Source organism: Solanum pennellii, chromosome 7 (genome assembly GCF_001406875.1).
Source record: "Solanum pennellii chromosome 7, SPENNV200".
In the NCBI taxonomy this organism is placed as follows: domain Eukaryota; kingdom Viridiplantae; phylum Streptophyta; class Magnoliopsida; order Solanales; family Solanaceae; genus Solanum; species Solanum pennellii.
Window position 1 is genome coordinate 205,702 of NC_028643.1, and position 21,104 is coordinate 226,805.

General features: G+C 35.6%; 3 protein-coding genes across 5 annotated transcripts in view; 1 reads left to right on the top strand and 2 right to left on the bottom strand.

Annotated features, from left to right (window-relative positions):
• LOC107025772 (dicer-like protein 4) overlaps positions 1-6,420 on the bottom strand; it is a 33,115-nt gene extending 26,695 nt beyond the window's left edge. For both annotated transcript variants that reach the window (XM_015226516.2, XM_015226515.2), the window contains exon 1: positions 6,110-6,420. In XM_015226516.2, the coding sequence (XP_015082002.1) occupies positions 6,110-6,258 (149 nt within the window). In that variant the 5' untranslated portion in view covers positions 6,259-6,420. The remainder of the gene's footprint in view (positions 1-6,109) is intronic.
• A 2,627-nt stretch (positions 6,421-9,047) lies between these two features.
• On the top strand, positions 9,048-14,671 carry LOC107024134. 2 transcript variants are annotated; one of them, XM_015225034.2, is made up of 9 exons: positions 9,048-9,330; positions 9,426-9,479; positions 10,463-10,571; positions 10,727-10,871; positions 11,592-11,643; positions 11,731-11,877; positions 11,972-12,083; positions 12,995-13,121; positions 13,858-14,671. In XM_015225034.2, exons 1-9 carry the CDS (start codon positions 9,298-9,300, stop codon positions 14,315-14,317), a joined length of 1,239 nt encoding a protein of 412 aa, XP_015080520.1. In that variant the 5' UTR covers positions 9,048-9,297; the 3' UTR covers positions 14,318-14,671. The 2 variants fall into 2 exon arrangements, with proteins under 2 accessions (XP_015080520.1, XP_015080519.1); XM_015225033.2 differs by having other exon boundaries at positions 9,049-9,330; positions 9,426-9,483.
• A 472-nt stretch (positions 14,672-15,143) lies between these two features.
• Positions 15,144-19,721, bottom strand: LOC107026385 (ATPase 8, plasma membrane-type-like). Its single transcript, XM_015227338.2, has 13 exons — positions 19,671-19,721; positions 19,394-19,513; positions 19,199-19,297; positions 18,604-18,741; positions 18,182-18,496; positions 17,771-18,097; positions 17,560-17,679; positions 17,342-17,464; positions 17,160-17,264; positions 16,253-17,077; positions 16,004-16,177; positions 15,730-15,912; positions 15,144-15,634 (listed from the first exon to the last, which is right to left on the bottom strand). The coding sequence occupies exons 1-13, from the start codon at positions 19,719-19,721 to the stop codon at positions 15,359-15,361; spliced, it is 2,856 nt and encodes a 951-aa protein (XP_015082824.1). The 3' UTR covers positions 15,144-15,358.
• Positions 19,722-21,104: the final 1,383 nt, after the last annotated feature.

A 21,104-nucleotide genomic window follows, 5' to 3' on the forward strand; every position in this document is an offset into this window, starting at 1 on the left:
AAAAAAAATAAAAGAAGAAAAAAGAGAACTATCCCTAGAACCTCCTTTCACCTTTACAAGGACCCTAGAATGTCTACAATAGCCACAGGGTCATCTATATACTCTAAACTATACCAATAGCAAAAAGTGATAGTGCAGTTCATTTTAATCTTGTGCAGAGGGCTGCTCTTGTTATCAAAATTCCTGGAATTCCTTTCTTTCCATATGGTCCACCAAATAACAGCTGGGACAATTTGCCATCTACTCTTGTCTGTGCAGCCACTGCCCTCAGTATTCCAGCTTTCTAGAGCCTGTCCTGTTCTCCCTGGAACATTCCAACTTATACCTCTGAAGCTAGTAAACAAATTTCACAGCTGGCCAACCACTTTATAATGTAAGAAGAGATGATTAATTGTCCCTGCAACCTGCTTACAAAAATAGCATCTTGGGCACATTTGTATTCCCCTCTTCATAAGATCCTCTTGTGTAAGTACAGCCTCTTTCACCACCAACCAAGTATAAACTACCACTTTATATGGTATTTTACCCTTCCATATAAGCTTCCAAGACAGAAAGTTAACTTGGGATCCCATCTGATTCATTTTTCTATATGCAGATTTAACAGTGAATAAACCTTTGTTATGACATTTCCATTTAAGAGTGTCTTCCCCTTCCTTGAATCCTAAGAACTGATCAAGTGTTCCATAAAATTCAGCCAATCTTTCTACCTCTCAGTCTTGCATCAGTCTTCTGTAGGTAAGGTTCCATCCATGTTCAGACCAAACTTCATAAAGAGTCGACTCTTGTTGTTAGTTCAGGTGATGAATATCTGGGAACAAGCGTTTGAGGCTTCCATTCCCTAACAAGTTATCTTCCCAAAACCTGATCTTCCTCCCATTGTTCACATCACATTCAGTTTTTGCATAGAAGTCAAGCCATAAGTTTCTAATTGATCTCCACAAACTGGCTCCATATGTGGATGTCACTTTCTTAGTCTTCCAGGGTCCTTTCCATATTTGGCCTGGATTAGCCTACCCCACAAAGATTGTTCTTCTAAAGGAGATCTCCACAAAATAGTGAAACAAAATCAGTTACAACATTTTTCTTTGACCACAAATAGAAACTACTCAACACCAAGCCTTTACATGAGAAATGTGTTCCTTTTTTCTCTAACCAATTCCAGAAAGTACGACTAGACACTGCCATCCCAGTAGAATCTGCTTCACAAAAAATTGTACCAGCTATTTAAGGCCTGTTTTATGCTTCCTAGCATGACAAAGTGATTTCCAAAACTTCCCAGATACAAAAATCAACTCTGCCTGATGACAATGCAACAGAGCAGCAAGTGATCAACTGATTCAGCCACTTCTTCACATAAATACATGTACTTCAAATGACAAACATGAGTTGCAGTCCAGGTGAAGAAAGCAACTGTGAGGGGTGTAAGAGTCTTCAAATTATTCCGTCATGGCAAATTTTCTTAGTTCCCTCCCATTTTCAGCAAAAGAAAATTGTAGCATGCCCTGACAGAAAATGCTTTAACCTTCCAGCGTAAAGAATCTTCTATCTGTTGATCATTGAGACTTCTTCTCAATCTAAGATCCATACACCAGAATTGTCATAGTCCCCTCCCTTTCTCAGCAAAAAAGAATTGCAGCATGCCCTGCCAGAAAATGCTAAAAACCTTCCAAAGTAAAGAATCTTATATCTGTTGATTATTAAAACTTTTTCTCAATATAAGATCCATACACCAGAAGACTAGTAGACAACTATAGCGCAACTCTTGCTGATGGTAAATATATAATGTATATAAGTCGGGGAATTTCTCAGATAGAAGAGTATCACCAGACCAGTTCTCAGCCAACATTTTTTTTTTGAGAAGGTAACATTGTGTATATTCATTGAAACCAGTGCTTGGGTTGCACAAAACCATATTTACAGCTTGTCAAAAAGTAAGAAAACTGAATCAGAATCCTAACAGGAACCTAGGATATCTATAATGGATTCCATGTCCTCTAAATACATTTGCTTGCACCAGAAACAAAAAAGCCTGATACAATTTAGTTTGATCTTTTGAAGATCACAACTCTTGTTCTCAAAACATCTAGCATTTCTTTCTTTCCAAACAGTCCACCAGATATAGGCTGGGACAATTCTCCATCTATCTCTATCTGCAGCTCCCACCCCTACTTCTCCCCAACTGTATAAAAGATGTATGATTCCGTTAGGCATAGCCCAAGCAAAACCCTGAGCCTAATGAAAATCCACCATAGATGGGATGTTATTCTGCACTGGAGAAACAGATGATTGACTGTCTAAACCTCTTCCCCACATAAATAGCATCTAGAACACATGGAGAACTTCCTTTTCTTGAGATGTTCATGTGTTAAAATTGCTTCTCATGCCAGAAGCCATATGAAACATGACACCTTGAAAGGGATTTTAGGTTTCCAAATCTGCTTCCAAGGCCAAAGAGAAGGTTCTTGTTTATCTTAATTTAGCAACTTATATGCAGAGTTTACCTTGAATGTGCCTTTGTTATTTCTGCTCCACCATAATCTATCATATTCATCTGTTCCTGTAAAACCTTCCCGCCTTCCAAAAAAATCAGTCACGGTCTCGATTTCCCAATCATTAAAAATCCCTCTAAACTGGAAATTCCATCCATGCTGTGTTAAAACCTCAGCTCACTCACTTGTTTATCCACTGTCAAGTCATGCATCTCTGGAAAGAAACTTTTCAAGCTAAAGTTGCCCAACCATCTTACACCAAAAATAAAATAACGCAAGACAATTCATCTTGAAGCTCTGAAGTCCATTCTGCTTGTCTTCAAAACACCTCTGATTTCTCTCTTTCCATACGGTCCACCATATGCATGCTGGGACAATCTTCCATCTCTTCTCCTCTGTTGCTGCATTACCATCACCATTCCAACTATTAAGGACTCCTCTGATGCTCCCTGGCTTTACCCAATTTATTTTGTCAAGCTAATGAACATCCTCCTAAGTTGTTCCGTCCCTTTGCAGTGCAAGAAGAGATGGCTAATTGTCTCCACTTGTTCCCCACATAAGAAGCATCTTGAATATAGTTGAAATTTCCTTTTGTTCAAATTGTCATGTGTCAGTACTGATTCCTTAGCCAGCAGCCATATAAAGCAATTAACTTTGTATGGGATCTTGGTCATCCATATCATCTTCCATGACCAGTTTTCCTCCCTATGATTTGATCTATCCAATTCTCTATAGGCTAAGCTCACAGAGAAAATATCGTTCCTTTCTTTCTTCCATACTATGGTATCCCTTTCTTCATATAGATAGTTGAAGCTAGCCATAATGGTATAAAAAGTTGCTACTCTTCCCAATTCCCAATCATTCAGGTTTCTCCTAAAGTTTAGGTTTCATCCTTGTCCGGTCCACATCTCTGCAACAGTGGTGCAACAGTGGCCTGTTGAAGAATACAAAGGTTGTGGAGATCTGGAAATTGATGTTGTAGTGGTGCACCCCCTACCTCTATCCAGTTATCATTCCAAAAAGAAATCTTTTGTCCATTACCTACTTTGTAATTAATTTTTCTCTTCAGCAAAGGCCATAAATTTCTGATAGCTCTCCAAACTATGCAGTTGTATGGTATGGAGACCATGTTTGTTGTCCAGTTATCTTCCATCCCATATTTGGCAATAATGACTTCCTTCCACAACATGTTATCATTTGTTGCAAACTTCCACAGCCATTTTATCATAGACTCAAATTTTGTGCTTTCATGTTTCTCATTCCAATCCCTCCTGCTTTCTTTCCCACTATCACATTGTCCCATTTAACTAGGTGGAATTTCTTTTTGTCTTCAGTGCCTTGCCAAAAGAAATCTCTTCTGATTTTGTCAATTCTTGTTATCACATTTGCTGGTGTTGGGAAGATAGACATCGTGTATGCAGGCAGTGCATCTAATACACTGTTCCCCAAGGTGAGTCTTCCTCCTCCCGACAGGTATTGACTCTTCCAATTTGACAACTTCTTCTCAGATTTCTCTAGTATACCATTCCATATTGCTATGGAGTTGCTATTTGCCCCTAAAGGCATACCCAAATATGTAGTTAGGAGGTTCCCCACCGTCCCTCCTAGCTTTGTGGCCAAGCTTTCCAGTTCCCCAACTTCATTTATGGGATATATAAAGCTTTTCTTCCGATTAATATGCAACTGACACAGCTTCAAAGATAATGAAGATAGACCTTAGAATCAAAATATGTTCTTCCACTGCATCGCAAAAAATTAGGGTATCGTCTACATATTGCAAATGAGTGATCTCCAAACTATTTACGTCACCGGTTTGGAAACCTCTAACTCATCCCTTCACTTTAGTTGTGTGCAGTAAGCTACTCAAGCCCTCCATTGCTAGAATAAACAAGAACGATGACAAGGGGTCACCTTGCCTTAATCCTCTATGAGAAGGAAAAACGCCATTTGGTGTCCTGTTTATCAAGACTGAAAATTTTCTGTACTAATACAGTGCTTAATCCATTTGATCCATCTAGCTCCGAACCCCATCTTTTCCATCATCTGAATAAGAAAGCCCCAATTTAGATGATCATAAGCTTTCTATATATCTAGTTTGCGTATCAATTCATTACCAATGGATGGTGAGATTTTATTTATACGGGAATAGATGCAGTGGTTCACGTAGAATACTAAAGGAGTTATTCATAGTCAAGCAAGTTTAATAATACCACTGTCATTGTTACAAATGTACGGGGTCGAGTAGTTTCTTGGTCCTCGGCTACTTTTAGATTCAAAGGTACGAGAAAAGGATCATTGTTTGCTGCTGAAACCGCAGCAACAAACGTTATCGATATAGTAGCGGATCAAGGTATGCAACGAGCAAAAGTCACAATAAAAGGTACCAATATTAGAAGCAATGCAATATTGCAAGCTATTCGTTATAGTAATACTATTAACTTTCACACGGTTTGTAACTCCCATACCACATAATTGTTGTATACCTCCAAAAAAAGTAGATATGTGTAGAACTGAACATTGTAGAGATCCCAACAGAAATAAAAGATTTGATGATCTAATCAAATAATAATAGGGTTCAAGAGAAAGTATAGAATCTATTCAATAGCATTGTTTCATCTTCTCTTCGATATCAACATGTTTAGATTAGAGGTTTTCCTAATGGACAGTGGCTTGTCGGGTGCCATTTCGCATCTTGAATCATAATTTGGGTCGTGACACAAGATTTTTCTTTTAGTTTCGCGAGAAAGGTAACTGCATCATAACATTAGCACTAATGAAGTGCTAGAGTAATTACAAGCATGCAGAAGACCAAAAGAAAAATCAATTTCTAGTCTTAAATGGATTCTAAAAGGCTAAGTATTTTTTATGACCGAAAAATTCATCTAGCGTCAACTCTTAGAAGAAACTGCAACAACCGAAACTCGGGAATAATAGACCTGCATCTCTACCCTTCTCAACCTAATGTCAGGCTTAGTTCGCACGGCGCAGGGCCTGAACCTATGTCCCAAGTGTTAGAACCAATCGCAAAACTCATATAATGTGTAATACTTGGAAGAAACAGCAACACTTGGAACTCAGGGATAATAGACCCTCCCTACCCTTCTCAACTTACAAGTTTAAAACTTTTGTTTCAGGACTGTAGCTTCAATGCATAATAAGGTGATCCTACATAGTTGAGCCTTTAAAAATAAATACAGGTCAGGAGGGAACTTACAGTGCTCTGATAATTCAATCATGGAGGACCACTAGTGCTTCGTGTGAAATATAAAGAATGAATTTGAATCTAAAGCCAAAAATAATTGATCATTTTGATCTTCTCTCTGTAAATTTCTCACAAACAGTAGCACAACTCAATTTTTATTTATTTTTTGAAAAATGTGGGTAGGGCAAAGCAATTCCAATTTACAATGTAGGGAATCCAACCCTCCCCCAACAAGCAGGCCAACAAACTAAGTTACTAACATTCTCAATTCAATGTGTGTATACACATATAATTGACAAAAATTTATACTTCTATTCAGTTTCGCACACACAAGGACAAAGTAGAACAGAGCACTCATACTCCACAATCCACATTCATTAAATTGAATTTTTTAGGAGAGAAACTCAAAAGAACTTACTTTCTAGCGATTTTTCTAGGATCTTTCTCAACTGAAACAGAGGAATGTTCGTCGTCATTGATTGACAGTACGGAAAGCTGGTTTGTGATAAGTGAAGGTTCAGCACTTGGTGAACTGGTGGCGCCATTCTCATATCCGCCGCCACTCATGATGGCGGCAGCGACGGTGCAGAGTTGATCGGCGGTGGAGGAAGAACCGGCGGCAGAAAAAGCAGTTGATTGACTTCCGTTGACTAAGCGGAAGACGAAAAGGAAATTCTTACTTCGAGCAGTGGGTTTTCTCAGGTGCACCTTTTGAAAAAATGCTGACAATGTCATTTCCTACCAAACTCCCGAAATTTATATCTTTAGTCTTTTTTTTTATATTATATTATATAAAATAAATAAAAATTCTAGGGGAAGGTCATATTTGTAAAAATAAAATAGTATTAGATTTTCTTCACTATAGATAGAGTAAAATTAAGAGTCGAGACTTAATTCGATAGTTATTGATATTTTTATATACATGTGAGTCTTAATGATAAGGGATTTCTCATATTATGGATAGTTATTGTTTGTGAATAGTGTTAAGTTTTATAGGATTATAATGGAGTAGTACAAGATTTATGTCTTGACTTATGTATTGATATTAATTCGTTCACATGATTATTTGCTTCAACGAATTAGAAGCCATGTCAATCAACAATCGTATTTGAAACAACTATTAGTGATCATCAATGCAAGCAAGCAAAGGATTGGAGATTCGGTAGTGTAATGTTAGGAGCTAAAAGAATTTTAACACCCTTTTTATCAATACATAAACTAAATCAATAATTAAGATAATGCATGAAAATGAAAGTTGCTGCAAATACAAATTATCAAAAAAAAAAATCTTAGATATTATAATCGTAATATCATGTTTGGATATGATTTCAAATTTTTGTTTTAAAATATCGTAAGTAACATAAAAATTCTTAAAAGTTATCAATAAGGGTTGGATATGATTTCAAATATATCAATGGTTTGAAATTATATTGATTTGAATTTAAAATTTTTTTTAGACTTCAATTTAAATTTATTAAGTTGTATTTATTTCTTATAAACATTAAACCTCATAATTTGTTAAAATTTATCAAAATTTATCCAACTCTTGCGTGATCTTATCATATGACTATATGAAGAATTATTATAGAGCAACTTTCACATTTAGCAAACAAAAAAGTCATATTTGTATGTTATAGTTATTATCTGCATGATTGTGGAGCATCAAATTGTATAACTAGCTGATAGGAACATCACTTTTGTATAATTTCGCTGGCAAGCGCTTGTATAAAAGCGCAAAAATTGTATATATATATATTGGTTAGATTATATGTAATTACTATGTATATGTATATATGTTAGATAATTGTGTATATATTTAACTTTCACATTTAGCAAACATAAAAATCAGATTCGTATGTTATAGTCATAGTTTGCATAATTGTGGAGCATCATATTGTAACTTGCTGTTAGAAGCATCACTTTTGTATAATTTCGTTGGCGAGCCTTTTGTTTGTATAAAAGCGCGATAATTGTACATTATATAGGTTAGACAACTGTATATACGTAACTACTATGTATATATAACAATGATTGTGTTTATATATCTGCATAAAATTTGAATATGTATACAATTGAATCAAAATAAAGCGTTTGTATATCAAATCTCTCTCCCTCTCTCGCTTAATACAACACAAATTATACATTGTAATTTGTATAATCTGTGTTTGTATAAAGCGAGAAAGAAAAAAGAAACATGATTTGTATTTGTATAATTATAAGTGTATAAGACGAAAATATATGTATTTGTATATATATGTTTCTCTCACTTTATACAAACATAAATGTATAAATTCACACACAAACACATTTTATACATATGTTTTTATATAAAGCGAGCGAGGCGAAAGAGAGACTGGTGAACGAGAGAGGGAGAGTGAAGAGCGAGAATTTTAGGATAGAGGCAAATGACAACAATTTGCTACGAGTTATAATTAATCAAATTATAATTATAGCATTTAATTTAAATTATTACTTTACAATTATATACGAGTTTCTCATTATAATACACAAACAAGGTGTTGGAAAAAACACATATCTTAATGTTCTTTTTATAAATAAATTGTGATTACAAATTTTCAAATACTCATAATTTTTCACATCAAACATGAGTCATTTTTGCAAAATTTAAAATTTATAAATCTTTTTATGCGAAAACTAAACTTAATGATTAAGTTTCAAATTTTTAATAAACAATTAAAATACAATTTGAAATTTTAGATTCTTTTTTTTTTTGGAAAAGGAGAATTTGACGTTCTATGTGTGCAAATGCTCATTTATAATCAAAATTTGTAATGAAACTTTCAAATTTGTTGATTAAACACCTACTAAATTTATTTTATGAACATCTCTTTTAAAAAAACGTTTAAATTAATATGTTTAATTATATCATACATGTCAAGCTTTATCAATTATTTAACCATTCATAAAAATATATTTCCCCCCTTTTTGTATTATTGTTTTTTGAAATTAAATCAACAAAAACAAGTGATAAATTTTTTACTTGGTAAATGTAATATATCATCTCACCGAAATATACTCATAAAAAGTAAAATAAATTTGATTATGTCCTATTTTTATTAGAATTGGAGGCTTTCAATGTGAATGCGCTAGAGTCGTTTAATTTAAAGACAAAATTTTATTGAGTTTATCTAGTGATTATGATATTATTATTTTGTTATTTAATTTATTATATTAAAATATCATGCACACACGATATAATTTCTTAAAATAAATTATTTGTATGTAAAAAATGAATATTCTTGTCATTTTCATTATTTTATTCTGAAATACCTAATTTCACAATTATCCTATTAGCAATTATTAAATTAATATGATAGTATAACTTATTTTGATAATTAAATAAGGAATACTACGTAACTAAAATTTTATCCGAAAGCTCAAATGAGTTATCCGTTTCCATTGTCGGGTTAACGTTTTTGTCTTAAACCATAGCGGCTTGCAAAACCAGACACCATTACCAATACCTTCAATGGCGCTTATAACCCAAAACCCATTTTTATTTTCAACAAAATTATCACAAAGTGGTGGCTTTTTACACTCTTTTCACAAAAGGGTGTCTTTTTCTTCTTCATTCTTGTCTGTCAGATGTTTTTCTGCTGTTTCACAAAAGCCTCTCAGGTTAGTAAATAAGCCAATGTAGACATATATAAATTGATTTTTTCTTCTTTTTTTTCCTGACTTAAAGTTTTGTTTGGAATTGGATTTATATTCAGATATGCTGTTCTTGGTGCTGGATTTGCTGGATTGTCTGTGGTTTGGCATTTGTTGCAAGTATCCCCAATTCCTTACTTTGTCTTTACATATAGTTATTGCCTATGGAGTTCTTCTTGCACTTAATTAGGAGGCAACAAAGTTAATAACTTTTGCATTAATCCTAAGGTGAAAAGGCTTTTAAGTTATAATGCTAGGCAGGGGCGGAACCAGGTAGAGCCAAGGGGTTGTCCGAACCCCACGGAAATTACATTGTTTAAGCATGTTTAGATTATGTTTTTTGATGTACATTTAGTAATGTTGAACCCCTTCGTGTGTTTACTTTATATTTTGAACGCTCTGAATGAAACCAATGCTGTTAGTTTATGTTAGCTAATTACATGTAATTGTTTATAATAAGTGGATTGGTAACCTCAGAAATAGGGTAATTAATTTGTAAAAATATCTGGAGTATATATATTTAGCAGGCATTTGGACATGAACTGAGTGATATTGGTAAAATATTGTATTTTCAGTTAAGTTAAAAATTGGTATTTCGAAGTTGAAGTTGTGTTTGAACATGTATTTCACTTGAAAATATTTTGAAGTTTCCTGGTGGGAAATTGAGTTCTCCTCTATCGGAAACAACCTTTCTATCCCACAAAGATAGGGTAGAGTCTGCATACATCCTGCCCTCCACAGACGCTACTTGTGGTAGGTATGTTGTTGTTGTCCATGGGAAAATTTCTCTGCACCACCTTTTCAAGTTTGGAGTAAAAAACTGAAACAATGTTTAACCAAACAGGTTTTTGTGGATTTTTTTTGAGAAGAGGCTAAAATAAATTGTCAAAATGGGCCCGATCATTCTTTTTAAAAATTCGTTTTATCCAAGTCTAGAAAATCCTTATACTATTAGCATATATAACTTAATTCCGTTGACAGATTAGTTTTATCTATGAGTCTTAATGCCAAGTTACAAATGGCAGCTTCTTTTTTCCTTTTCCATTCAATTAGCATAGGCCGCTAATTACAGTTGCTGCATCTTTTTTGTGTTGCATAGCAAACTTTAGAGGAATCAAATTTTTGCATAGACATATATGATGAAGTTGGCATTGGTGGAGGTGCATCTGGAATGTCTGGTGGACTCCTTCATCCCTATTCCCCCAAAGGTACATGCGAACGGTTTTTTATCGGGAGGAGACAACTCATTGAACTTCAGAGTTCTTCCTTCAAATTAGTTCCATTTATTCGTCTCTTAGAATTCACTTAAAGATAAAGAATTTATTTTGATATAATCCTCTGAGATTTAACTCACAATTTGCAGTTAAGCTTCTGTGGCGGGGAGAAGAGTGCTGGAAAGAAAGTTTAAAGCTTCTAAATGTTGCTGAAGATGCTCGATCTTCCAAGTCCTTAGACATGGTTATGCCTAAAACTGGGCTAAAAGAAGGTGACTTTATAGTCAGGAGAAGGTTAGTAGTATAAAACATGCAATATGTGAACTGCTAGGACGTTTCTCTCTCTCTCTCTCTTTTTAATAATAATAAGATCTCATTGATGTTTGCGCAAAAATAGAATACATTGAGTATACCAAAATGTAGAAAACTTAGAAAAGATATGTTTTTCTAAAAACAGCAGACAAGTCTTATGTACCTACAGGGATCTTATGGGGGCACCTAAAGGAAATAAGGGATAAGAGGCTAATCCTCAACTGTTCTGCTAAGACATTTGGTATATAATTTTGGTTATATTGGTAATAAATTTAAATTCTAGATGTAAAAATGTGATTCCTTTTTCTGTTTGATGTTAGTATTTTCAGTTTAAATTACTGACAAAATAGTTTAAATAATCACTGTTCCGCCCTGCGAAAAATTGCTTTGACATCCATTTATCTTTAGCATCAGATAAAGCATATCATTCTATTAGCAATTCGCTTGTTTCTGTTAACTTGTATGTTCTGCTGTAGTCATCATTCGTGATTGAACTGCAGCAGTTTATCTGAGCTTACAACTGAACCTTTTCTTTCTTTAAATATGTTCACTTCCACAAGTTAGAAACTGTCATGTACACTTAAGTCAACCCACTCCCCTATCTTTTGGTCCTTCATTGTGCTGATACTTTCTTTGTACTATATGGAAGAGGTATAACCATCTTTTTACAGTCTAAAAATATTAATTTTGAATGATCAACAGCGGAATCGTGAGACCGGTGCTCTCTGAGAAAAATATGCGCATGATGAATGATGTGAGTGGATCAACTCTTATTACATGCGACAAGAAACTTATATGTAATTTCATGATTATGGGTATTTGTCTTCTTTTCCTTGAGTAGAATGCTCAAAACTGCATTGCCAGCTGCAGAATTGAGTCGATCCACAAGGATGCTGCACAGAAGCTTGTACCTGAATTGTGTGTGCCCCTGGACTTAGCCTTCCATATGCCTGAAGCCGTGAATGTTAATCCTCAGAATTATCTTGAGGTTTGAAGGGAGAAATCTTGTAACTATAGAACTCTGAATAGGTCTTTTTCCTTTATACCATTAAACTTTTTTCTTACTTTTGATTATCTTCCAGGCTCTCTACTTAGCATGCAAAACTTTTGTGAAATCCAAATGCAGTTTCGGCATTTCATGTAAAGAGTTAAATTTGCACAAGGAATCAGTTCTTAATCTTGTAGAGTTAGCAGGTATGCTATTAAATTACCTTAGCTTCCTCAGGCCCCTACAATAGTTTTGTATCACCAGAAAGAATGTAACAAAGAAGTGGGTTCTCAGTTCTCGTATTCTCTTTCCATGTTCTTCATTCAAGTTGTTAGGCTTCCTTTGGTAGTTCAAATGGGAGACTTCCCCACATGAATATTTTAACTCAGCTAGTTACTTGGTGAAAATCGGTCAATCTCTTTGCTTCTCATGTGGATTTTCAGATTTTTAACTTTTAGGTCAGGCTGGAAGGTGATCCTAATTTTGTTATTCTGAAAAGCAGTTCCTGAGAAACTTTTGACGCTTCTGGTCTTTCAAAAAGATAGAAGATGCATTTGAACTTGGTGATGTTTTTTTCAAGAAAGAGAAGTATGAGAATGTGCTTCATGAAGTGTTTCTACAAGAGTTCCTAGTGAAAGTTCATATGTAGATATGTTTTTGAAACAATTTTTCTACAACAGTTCCTAGTGAAAGTTCATTTGTAGATATGTTTTTGAAACAGTTTTTTGGTAACTAAAAGAATCAATCAACTATGCCTCTTTATGATTTACTTGCTTTATACAACAGAACACGGGTAAAACTAATTAATTTGTTTCTCTAAGTTTATGAAAGCTAAATTAGAAGGTTGCACAATCACCCACGTTTGTTGCTTCTTAAACAGATAAGGAACTGAACTTTGTACTCCACTTCTAGCTCCACCAAAGATACTGGACAGGCTTCCAACAATGAACACCTTTATATTCTGTAGAGTCTAGTCAAGTTCGGGTTAAAGTTTTGACCTATTATAGGGGTTTTCTCGCAGATTGTGCAAGTGTTTTGAGCATATTGAATAATGAATTAGATGGTTCTGTTTTTACATGATCTTGTCAAATCCTAATGATTAGCATATTTTTTTCAGGTGATTATGATGCAGTGATTGTATGTCTAGGTTCTGGAGCAGCCTTTCTTCCTGAACTCTCTGGAAGGCTTCCTTTGAGAATGTGTAGGGGTGTTATTGCTCACTTGCAGCTCCCTGATCATATCAGGTACATGTATAGGGGTGTTATTGCTCATTGAATATCTCCATGTTCTTGATATATCCTCATGTTGAGAAAAATGTCGATATTGGTTTATTTCTGTAGTCTCCCCACTTATCATGAATATATTTCTTTAGCAATGTAGTGACAGGCTTATGGGAAGTACTGACTGTCCTATTTTTAGATAGCTTGATATGAAGTCATATATTATACTTTGATGTACATTAGTCTCTCATGATTGTGATAGGCTAATTGTAACTACCTTCCCATTCTTGTGAACCCTGCATTTCACTCCATAGACCAAGGTGTGCCAAGGGAGTGGTGTGCATATGTTTTTTGAAACATGGACACAATTTAGACTATTAACCCGAATAGCTTAAGCACATCCAAAACTGCCAGGATGTGGAGTGCAACTGATCCAAACTTTCTTCGTGATGCTATTCCATCTCCTTCTGTTCCTTCATTCTTCTTTCTAGATGAGAAATATTTGTAGCGAGTAATAAGTATTTGGGTAGATTTAGTTCATCCGTTCTGATTTCTAACATGAGGGACTTGTGCTCAGGCCTAGATCAATTTTCAACTTATCATCATTTTCCAAGTTCCCAAAAAAAAACCTCTCAAAACCTTTTCCATGTGTCCTCTTCCTTCTTTTTTTCCCGTGTTGAGTTCCAGGGTCAAGTTATTTTATCATCCATTGCCTCAAACATGCAACTAATTAGAAGTATTTGTGAATGATAAACTTCAGAGAGGATTATCCAGAAAACAGCCCCTCTATACTTTCAGATGCATGGCTTGCTGTCCAAAGACCTCAAACATTGTATTTGGGGTCAACATGGGAATGGAAATCAAGGAATTTTTCGAGACATGTTCCAGAAGAAGAAGCCTCCAAAGCTCTTGCAGAGTTACTCCCGAAGGCATCTGCTGTTTATCCAGCTATAAAGAATTGGACTGTAAAAGGAACATGTGCAGGGCTAAGGGCAATGCCGCCACTCACTGCAGAAGGATCACTTCCACTCTTGGGTTGTGTAGATGAATTCATTGGCGGCCCAACAGAATGTAAGTACTGGTTATTTACAGGGCTTGGTTCCAGGGGCTTGTTCTACCATGCTTTGCTTGGAAAACTGATGGCACAGGCTATTCTTTCATGTAATGAGGACTTGATCCCTTCTGAATTAACGTCATGGAAGAATCAAGTGAAGCAATAAAGAGGATACCAAATCTTATTATTATTTTCAATAATGTTTAGACTGGCACAGACTCTTGATGAAACGACATGGATAGTGATGATTCATATAGTCGATCCCAACTTGCTTGAGATTGAGGCTTAGTTGTTGTTGTATAGAAGTAGTTTAGCAGTCTCGAACGTGTTCACTTCCTTTCTGGAGGGAAATGATAGTCTTGTTAGACTTTAACAACAAAACGTTGACGTTGTGTATTAGTGTAAATCAGGTACTAATTTTGGAATCTAGACATTTGATTAACAGGCCATGTTTCTGTAGTTTTACCTGTATGTTCTTCAAGGTAGCTTTCAAAGAAATGTGATGGCAAAATTTACTAAAGGATCATATGTTAACTACTTTTAACAGGAGTTGAGAGCTTATAATTTTTTATGGTTTTCAGAAGATCTGTAAGCACCACAACATAATGCTTAAAACCATATTTTATAAGAGAAGTAGTTTTTTATTGATCTTTGAATATGCTAAGAGAGGAAGATTTGATCTCCATCACTTCCCATCTAGAGGTTTCTTTCCTTCATGTTTAATCAAGTTCAAGCCTCATTTGCCTTCTCTTTTTTCTTTTTAAAAGACAACATGTTCTCTTCTTCTCTAAATTCATCTAGGTGAATTTTTCAAACACAAATAATTTTTTGCCAACTCTCAGTGATATATCCTGCACCTTATTTTCTTTATACTTTCTTAGACTTGAGTTTTTCTGGAAATACTTTCTTCATTTATGGGTGTTTCTATCAACTCTCATTTATTGATTTGGCATTAGAAAGAAATAAATAAAAAGCAATAAAACACAATGAAATTGATATATATAAGAAGTATATAAGAGATAGGATATAAGAAATAGGATAACTATAAGGATATAATAATAACTAGTAATTACAATTGTTTTATGCACAGCTATCCTTTGATCTCCAGCCAAATGGTATTATCTTCATCCAACAACATGCCAGCAGCAAAAAATATCCTTCCTTGTTGAGGGAGAAGAAAAAAGAAGTTGAACTGGTTTCAATTTCTTTAGACAGTGTAGTGTTGTTGAATGGTTTCAATATCTAGTCCCTTTAGCTTGACAACTGATTCAACATGTCCCTTAAGTGTGTGGAGCTCCCTCAACCTTGCAACTTCAGCACGACGTTTAGCTTGTTCAGCAATCTCAGACAGTTCCCTGTAGTTCTTGTCGTTGAATAGGCCAGCGGCTTCAGGTGTCTGGAGACCATGAAGTGTACGTTGAGCTAGAGCCCATTGTGCTTCCCTCTCACCCCTTCCATAGTCCTTCTTGGTTGTGAAGGCAGTCTAAGGTATTCGACAAACATAAATACTAATTAGTTAAGAACTGAATTCAATGAAATTTTCTACATGTCATGGTGTAATTTGTTGCTTGTTTTTACCTTGTTTTGGATCATTGTGTCCCATGCCCTTCCGCTCAAGCCGAAACGGATGATGAATTTAAGAACATCTTGAGGTAAATAGGTAATAATAGTGTAGACCCAGATGACTGCTGCCCATCCCCAGCCAACTCCCTTGATCCTGGCGAATTCCCAGTCTGCATATACAGCAAGCACTGTTGCAACCTGAAAGTTATAAATTTTGGTTAGCTGTATATTCAAATGGAGTACTTTTGAGTCGAATAATTCATTCAGGTTGTCGTATTACAATACTCACCAATTGGGCTGCAAAGAAAGCTCCTACGAGCATAAGGCCAGGGCGTTCCACAAAAGACCAGCTTCGTGACCTGGTAACGAAAATGAGAGCTTGACTGATGATGCTCACTTGAAGGTAAAGTGCAGCTGTAAGCTCATATGGAGAGTTTCTGATTGATCGAACATGGAAGTTTTCCTGCATGAACATGACGATTTTGTTAGTGTATTTTCGTTTTGTGTTTCATGTTAGGGGGAGAATCTTAATACTTACAGTGAAGAAATCAGTGTCAGCTGCAAGGTAGAAGAACACAACAGTCATGACAGCTTGGTAGGTTCCGAGGACAATACCAGTGGCGAAGATTTCATTGAGTTTCCATGAGTCGGGCAATGGAGATGGCACAACCCTGTCCTTAGAGATGGTCATGATGGTTCCATCATTGAGTATGGCAATGATAAGGACCATGAAGGGAGAGAAGTCAAACTTCCAGATAAGGGCAATGAGCATGAATCCCATCACAACACGAATTGTGATGGAAACTGCATAGATTGTGTAGTTCTTCATCCTCTGGAAGATGGCTCTGCTTGTCAACACAGCGCTCACAATGACACTAAGACCTGGCTCAGTCAAGACGATATCAGATGCACTCCTAGCAGCGTCTGTTGCATCATCCACAGCAATACCAATGTCTGCCTTCTTGAGTGCTGGTGCATCATTCACTCCATCTCCTGTCATACCACAGATGTGTTTCCTATCTTGGAGCTTCTTCACGATCTCGTATTTATGCTCTGGGAAGACTCCAGCAAAACCATCTGCCTTTTCAATTAGCTCATCGACAGGAATTGTAGCAATGGTTGCATCCTTGTGCTCTCCAAGAAGAGCTGAAGAAGGATACATGTTGGTTCCCATGCCAAGCCTACGTGCAGTTTCCTTACCGATGGCAAGCTGGTCACCGGTGATCATCTTGACAGCAACACCAAGTTCAAGAGCTTTGCGGATAGTTTCAGCACTGTCGTGCCTTGGGGGATCAAAAAGGGGCAAAAGGCCAACAAATTCCCAAGGTGAGCCTTCACTTTCCTTGCTCTTCTCAGGTACAGTCTGCATAGATACCACATTACCATGCTTAATTCACGACGATCAATGATCTGATGCATTGATTCAAACAAATTCATTAGCTTACCTGTCTTGCCAAGCCCAAAGAACGAAGGCCACGGTTAGCATAGTCGTCAATGATTTCTAAGGCCTTTTTCCTGACATCTCCCTTGAGATCGCAAAGTTCAATAATCTGGCGAAAAATGACATGTGAGATGACATACACTGAAAATACATGAAGTAAAGGGAAACATATAAACGCCATCTCACTTGTTCGGGAGCTCCTTTGCTAGCCCTGTGCCAGTTTCCTTTGTCATCGATATAGGTAATGGCTGTACGTTTTTCAACTGGATTGAAAGGCAAGAAGTGAACCTCTTGGATGCCTGCTCTTGCCTGCAATGTAACAAATAAAACATAAATGGTCAGTTTACAAGTTGTTGGAATAGTGAAAAATGTACCAACATCACCTATATAACAAAACCTATTACCTCCTTAGGATCACCCAACATGTTAACGATACAAGTATCAATTGCATCTTGGTTTTCGATCCTGGAAGCCCTAGCACCAAGCAACATAACGGTGTCCTTGGTCGCATCTTTAGGGAAAACCTACAACCACCATTAAGCATTGATTACACTTTAGCCTTCATTCTTTCTCAGACAAAAAAAACTATAACAATCGCGATCCCTTATTACCAACCTCAATTAAGTTTTTGTCAACAGTGAGCTTGTTGAGGGTGAGGGTACCGGTTTTGTCACTGCAAAGAACATCCATACCAGCCATTTCCTCAATAGCAGTCATCCTCTTAGTAATGGCACCTTGTTGTGCAAGCCTATGAGATCCGATAGCCATGGTCACAGACAAGACTGTTGGCATGGCAATTGGGATACCTCCGATGAGCAACACAAGCAAGTTGTCGATTCCATCTCTGTATTTTCGCTGCTGAATTGGGTACATCACTATTATCTCAATCACCATTCCCACAGCAATAGAGCAAATACAGAAGTTTCCGATGGCTGTCAACACCTGTGATCATCATCACAATTTAGAAATCCTCACTCACACCAAGTGATTCTTTTAAATTTGTTTCACAAAACACATTTCTTTTACCTTCTGGAAATGGCCAACGTTGTTTGTGCTGTCTACAAGATGAGCAGCCTTTCCAAAGAAAGTGTGAACACCAGTGGCAATGACAACTGCCTCGATTTCTCCTTGCTTGACAGTGGAACCAGAGAAAACCTCAGCACCAGGGAACTTTGTCGCGGGCAATGACTCACCGGTGAGAGCAGCCTGATCAACCTTTAAAGGATCACCCTCGAGAAGACGCGCATCAGCTGGGACGATATCTCCCAACTTAATGCTAATCAGATCACCTGGAACCAAGATTGAGGCCTCCTCTTCTGACCATTTTCCATCTCTCAAAATCTGGGATTGATAACATTACATCTAACATGGATAAATAAATCGAGGACTAAAATGGACGATGAAATTTAAATCCTGCATTCGCCGATGAATGTTGGATTATGGGGTACCTTAGTTTTGGGAGCAAGATTAGCCATAAGGGCAGATGCAGCATTTCCTGCACTGTTTTCCTCAATAAAACTGATGGTAGAGTTGATGATGAGCAATACTGTGATACCAACGAAATCTGGCCAATCTGGTGGTTTGCCCTGCAATTTATTTTTCAAGATTTCGCCATTACTAAATCAAACACTATCTGGCCATGTAAAAAATGAGAATACAAATCAAGGATTGCGGTAGAGTGGTATGTATTCCTTCATGTTTTCGAGCCTTTGGTTTGAAAGGGAACGTTTTACCCCCATTCTGACCTCGGCAAGGGAAGTCACTTTTATTAGGGAGCGTTTTTTCCCTCTAACTCAAGACATTTCAACACGTAGTCGATTTAGTTGAGTGCTTGTATGGAAACTCACATTTCTTAGGGAGTATTTTACCCCCTCCATGTGCAACTTTTGTCAGCCCCAATATGGGAACTGACCTTTCTGAGGGAGCATTTCCCCGATATGGGACTTTTCAACACGAATTCGAGTTAGACTTAAATACAAGTATCAGACACCAAGTGGAAAATCGATAAATAAATAAATATGAAAAATAAGTGATTGTAATTACTCCTCCATTGGCCAACACAATAGCCATGATAGCAGCACACTCCATAACCCATGAGAGAGGATTCCACATGAACCCCAAGAATTTGAGAAGCTTGTTCTCCTACAATAAATTAAAATCATAGGTAATAATTAATACACATATTCAAGATTTTATATTAAAAAAAAATAATATGAAGATTTTTTAAAATAATAATACTTTTTTCTCTTCAAGTTTGTTGGGGCCAAAAATTTCAAGCCTTTTTTGGCCCTCAGCAGATGACAATCCCTCTTTGCTACATTTTAGCTGCTGGAACACTTCCTCCACTGGAATGTTTTCCTGTAACAATCACTCAATCACATTAATTTTTTTTTTATCGTCGATGTATATTATTTAAATTACTAAACGTAAAGGCCTTTGTGACTAGGAGTATTTTTAGTTTTATTAGAATTAAAAAGATGTAAGAATATAGGTGAAAAAAAGAGATGTCACTTACAAGGTCAATTTGCTCATTCTTGATATCTTCCAAAGATAAATTAGATGCCATGATGTCAATAATTTATCAAGAGGAACCAAGAAAAGCAAAAAAAATAATAATTTTATTCAAAACATGGTAAAAGATGAGAAAGAGTGTCTTGTTGTATTTTATTTATTACTTTTTTTTTTGAAACATAAAATACAACAAAACGCCTGTTTTCATCTACCTCTTTGGATCTCCTTTTATAGATAAATTGGTCTATGGTCACCTTTGAAAATGTCTATAGAAAAGGAGAAACNAAAAACCCCCCCCCCCCCCCCTTAAAAGATGGATCATCTTACAATAATTATTTTTATTTTTGAAAAAATTATTACTATTTTATTGGTTATTTTGTTTTGTGCTTCCTTCTCCTTGTAAATATCCTTGTTTTTTTGTTTAAAAAGTTTGACTTAATTTTTTCCACTACAAAATAACTTCTACTAGACTATGTTGTAAGGAAATTGTTATAATTTAGATTTTGATTTGTTATACATACTACATAAACATTACTTAGTGGGTCTACTGGAATGTATGCGCCCATTATCAATCGCTGGATAGGTTTCTTGACTTAGCAAAAATAGTAGCTGAAGTAAAAGTGCGGAAAATAAATTGCTCACATTAAATTAAGCACAGTGAATTTTACATGAAAACCTCCTTGCTCAAGAGAGTAAAATCACAACATGTCACACAAAACTTTCAACTATTTTCACTAATCTTCTCAAGCAAAAGTGAAACACAGATTACAACCACCAATGGGATAAAACTCTTAATCTCAACACTAAGTAATACATCTATTACTTACTGAGCCTAAGTAATTGTCCTATTGCCAACAAAACCAACTAACTCTAGCCGATCTAAACTTTATGAACATACACAATCTTGCAGGGACTAGATCTCTTGCAATGTGTTCTTTGTGAGTTCTTGAGAAGACATTTGTTTGGTTAGTTTATCTTTTTCTTTACTTCTTTTTTTTTTTTTAAAAAATTGTAAGAGCAAATAAGTTGCAAGCTTCTTTGTTATATATATATATATATATTATTGTTGTTGTTATTATTATTATTATTAAAAGTGGAAAGCTTTAAATTTTAAAATTAAATTACCATTTTACCTATATACTAAATTTAAATATTATAAAACATCTAAATTAATTAAATATTGAATCATAATCATATTTCACACATCAAATTAACTATTTTTATTGTAATATACGGAAATATAATTTTTATTAATCGCTTTTAAATTTTAAAAATAGTTTTTGATAAAATATTATAAATGCAGTAATAGTACTTAATTGCTTTAGATGCTCAACTCAAATGACTCCAGTGTGGGATCAATAGTCACCTTTTGCTCTGATTTTATTTCTGAAAAATTCTTCATATAATTAATCACACAATTTTTTTATTTATTATAATT

Coding starts and splice junctions, on each gene's coding strand:
- LOC107026385 (XM_015227338.2), bottom strand. CDS start 19,721: ATGGCATCTAATTTATCTTTGGAAGATATCAAGAATGAGCAAATTGAC. Junction 18,497..18,603: donor ATCTTGCTCCCAAAACTAAG/GTACCCCATAAT, acceptor TATCAATCCCAG/ATTTTGAGAGATGGAAAATG. Junction 15,635..15,729: donor ACACAATGATCCAAAACAAG/GTAAAAACAAGC, acceptor CGAATACCTTAG/ACTGCCTTCACAACCAAGAA.
- LOC107024134 (XM_015225033.2), top strand. CDS start 9,182: ATGGCGCTTATAACCCAAAACCCATTTTTATTTTCAACAAAATTATCA. Junction 11,644..11,730: donor ATATGCGCATGATGAATGAT/GTGAGTGGATCA, acceptor TTCCTTGAGTAG/AATGCTCAAAACTGCATTGC. Junction 12,084..12,994: donor TAATCTTGTAGAGTTAGCAG/GTATGCTATTAA, acceptor TATTTTTTTCAG/GTGATTATGATGCAGTGATT.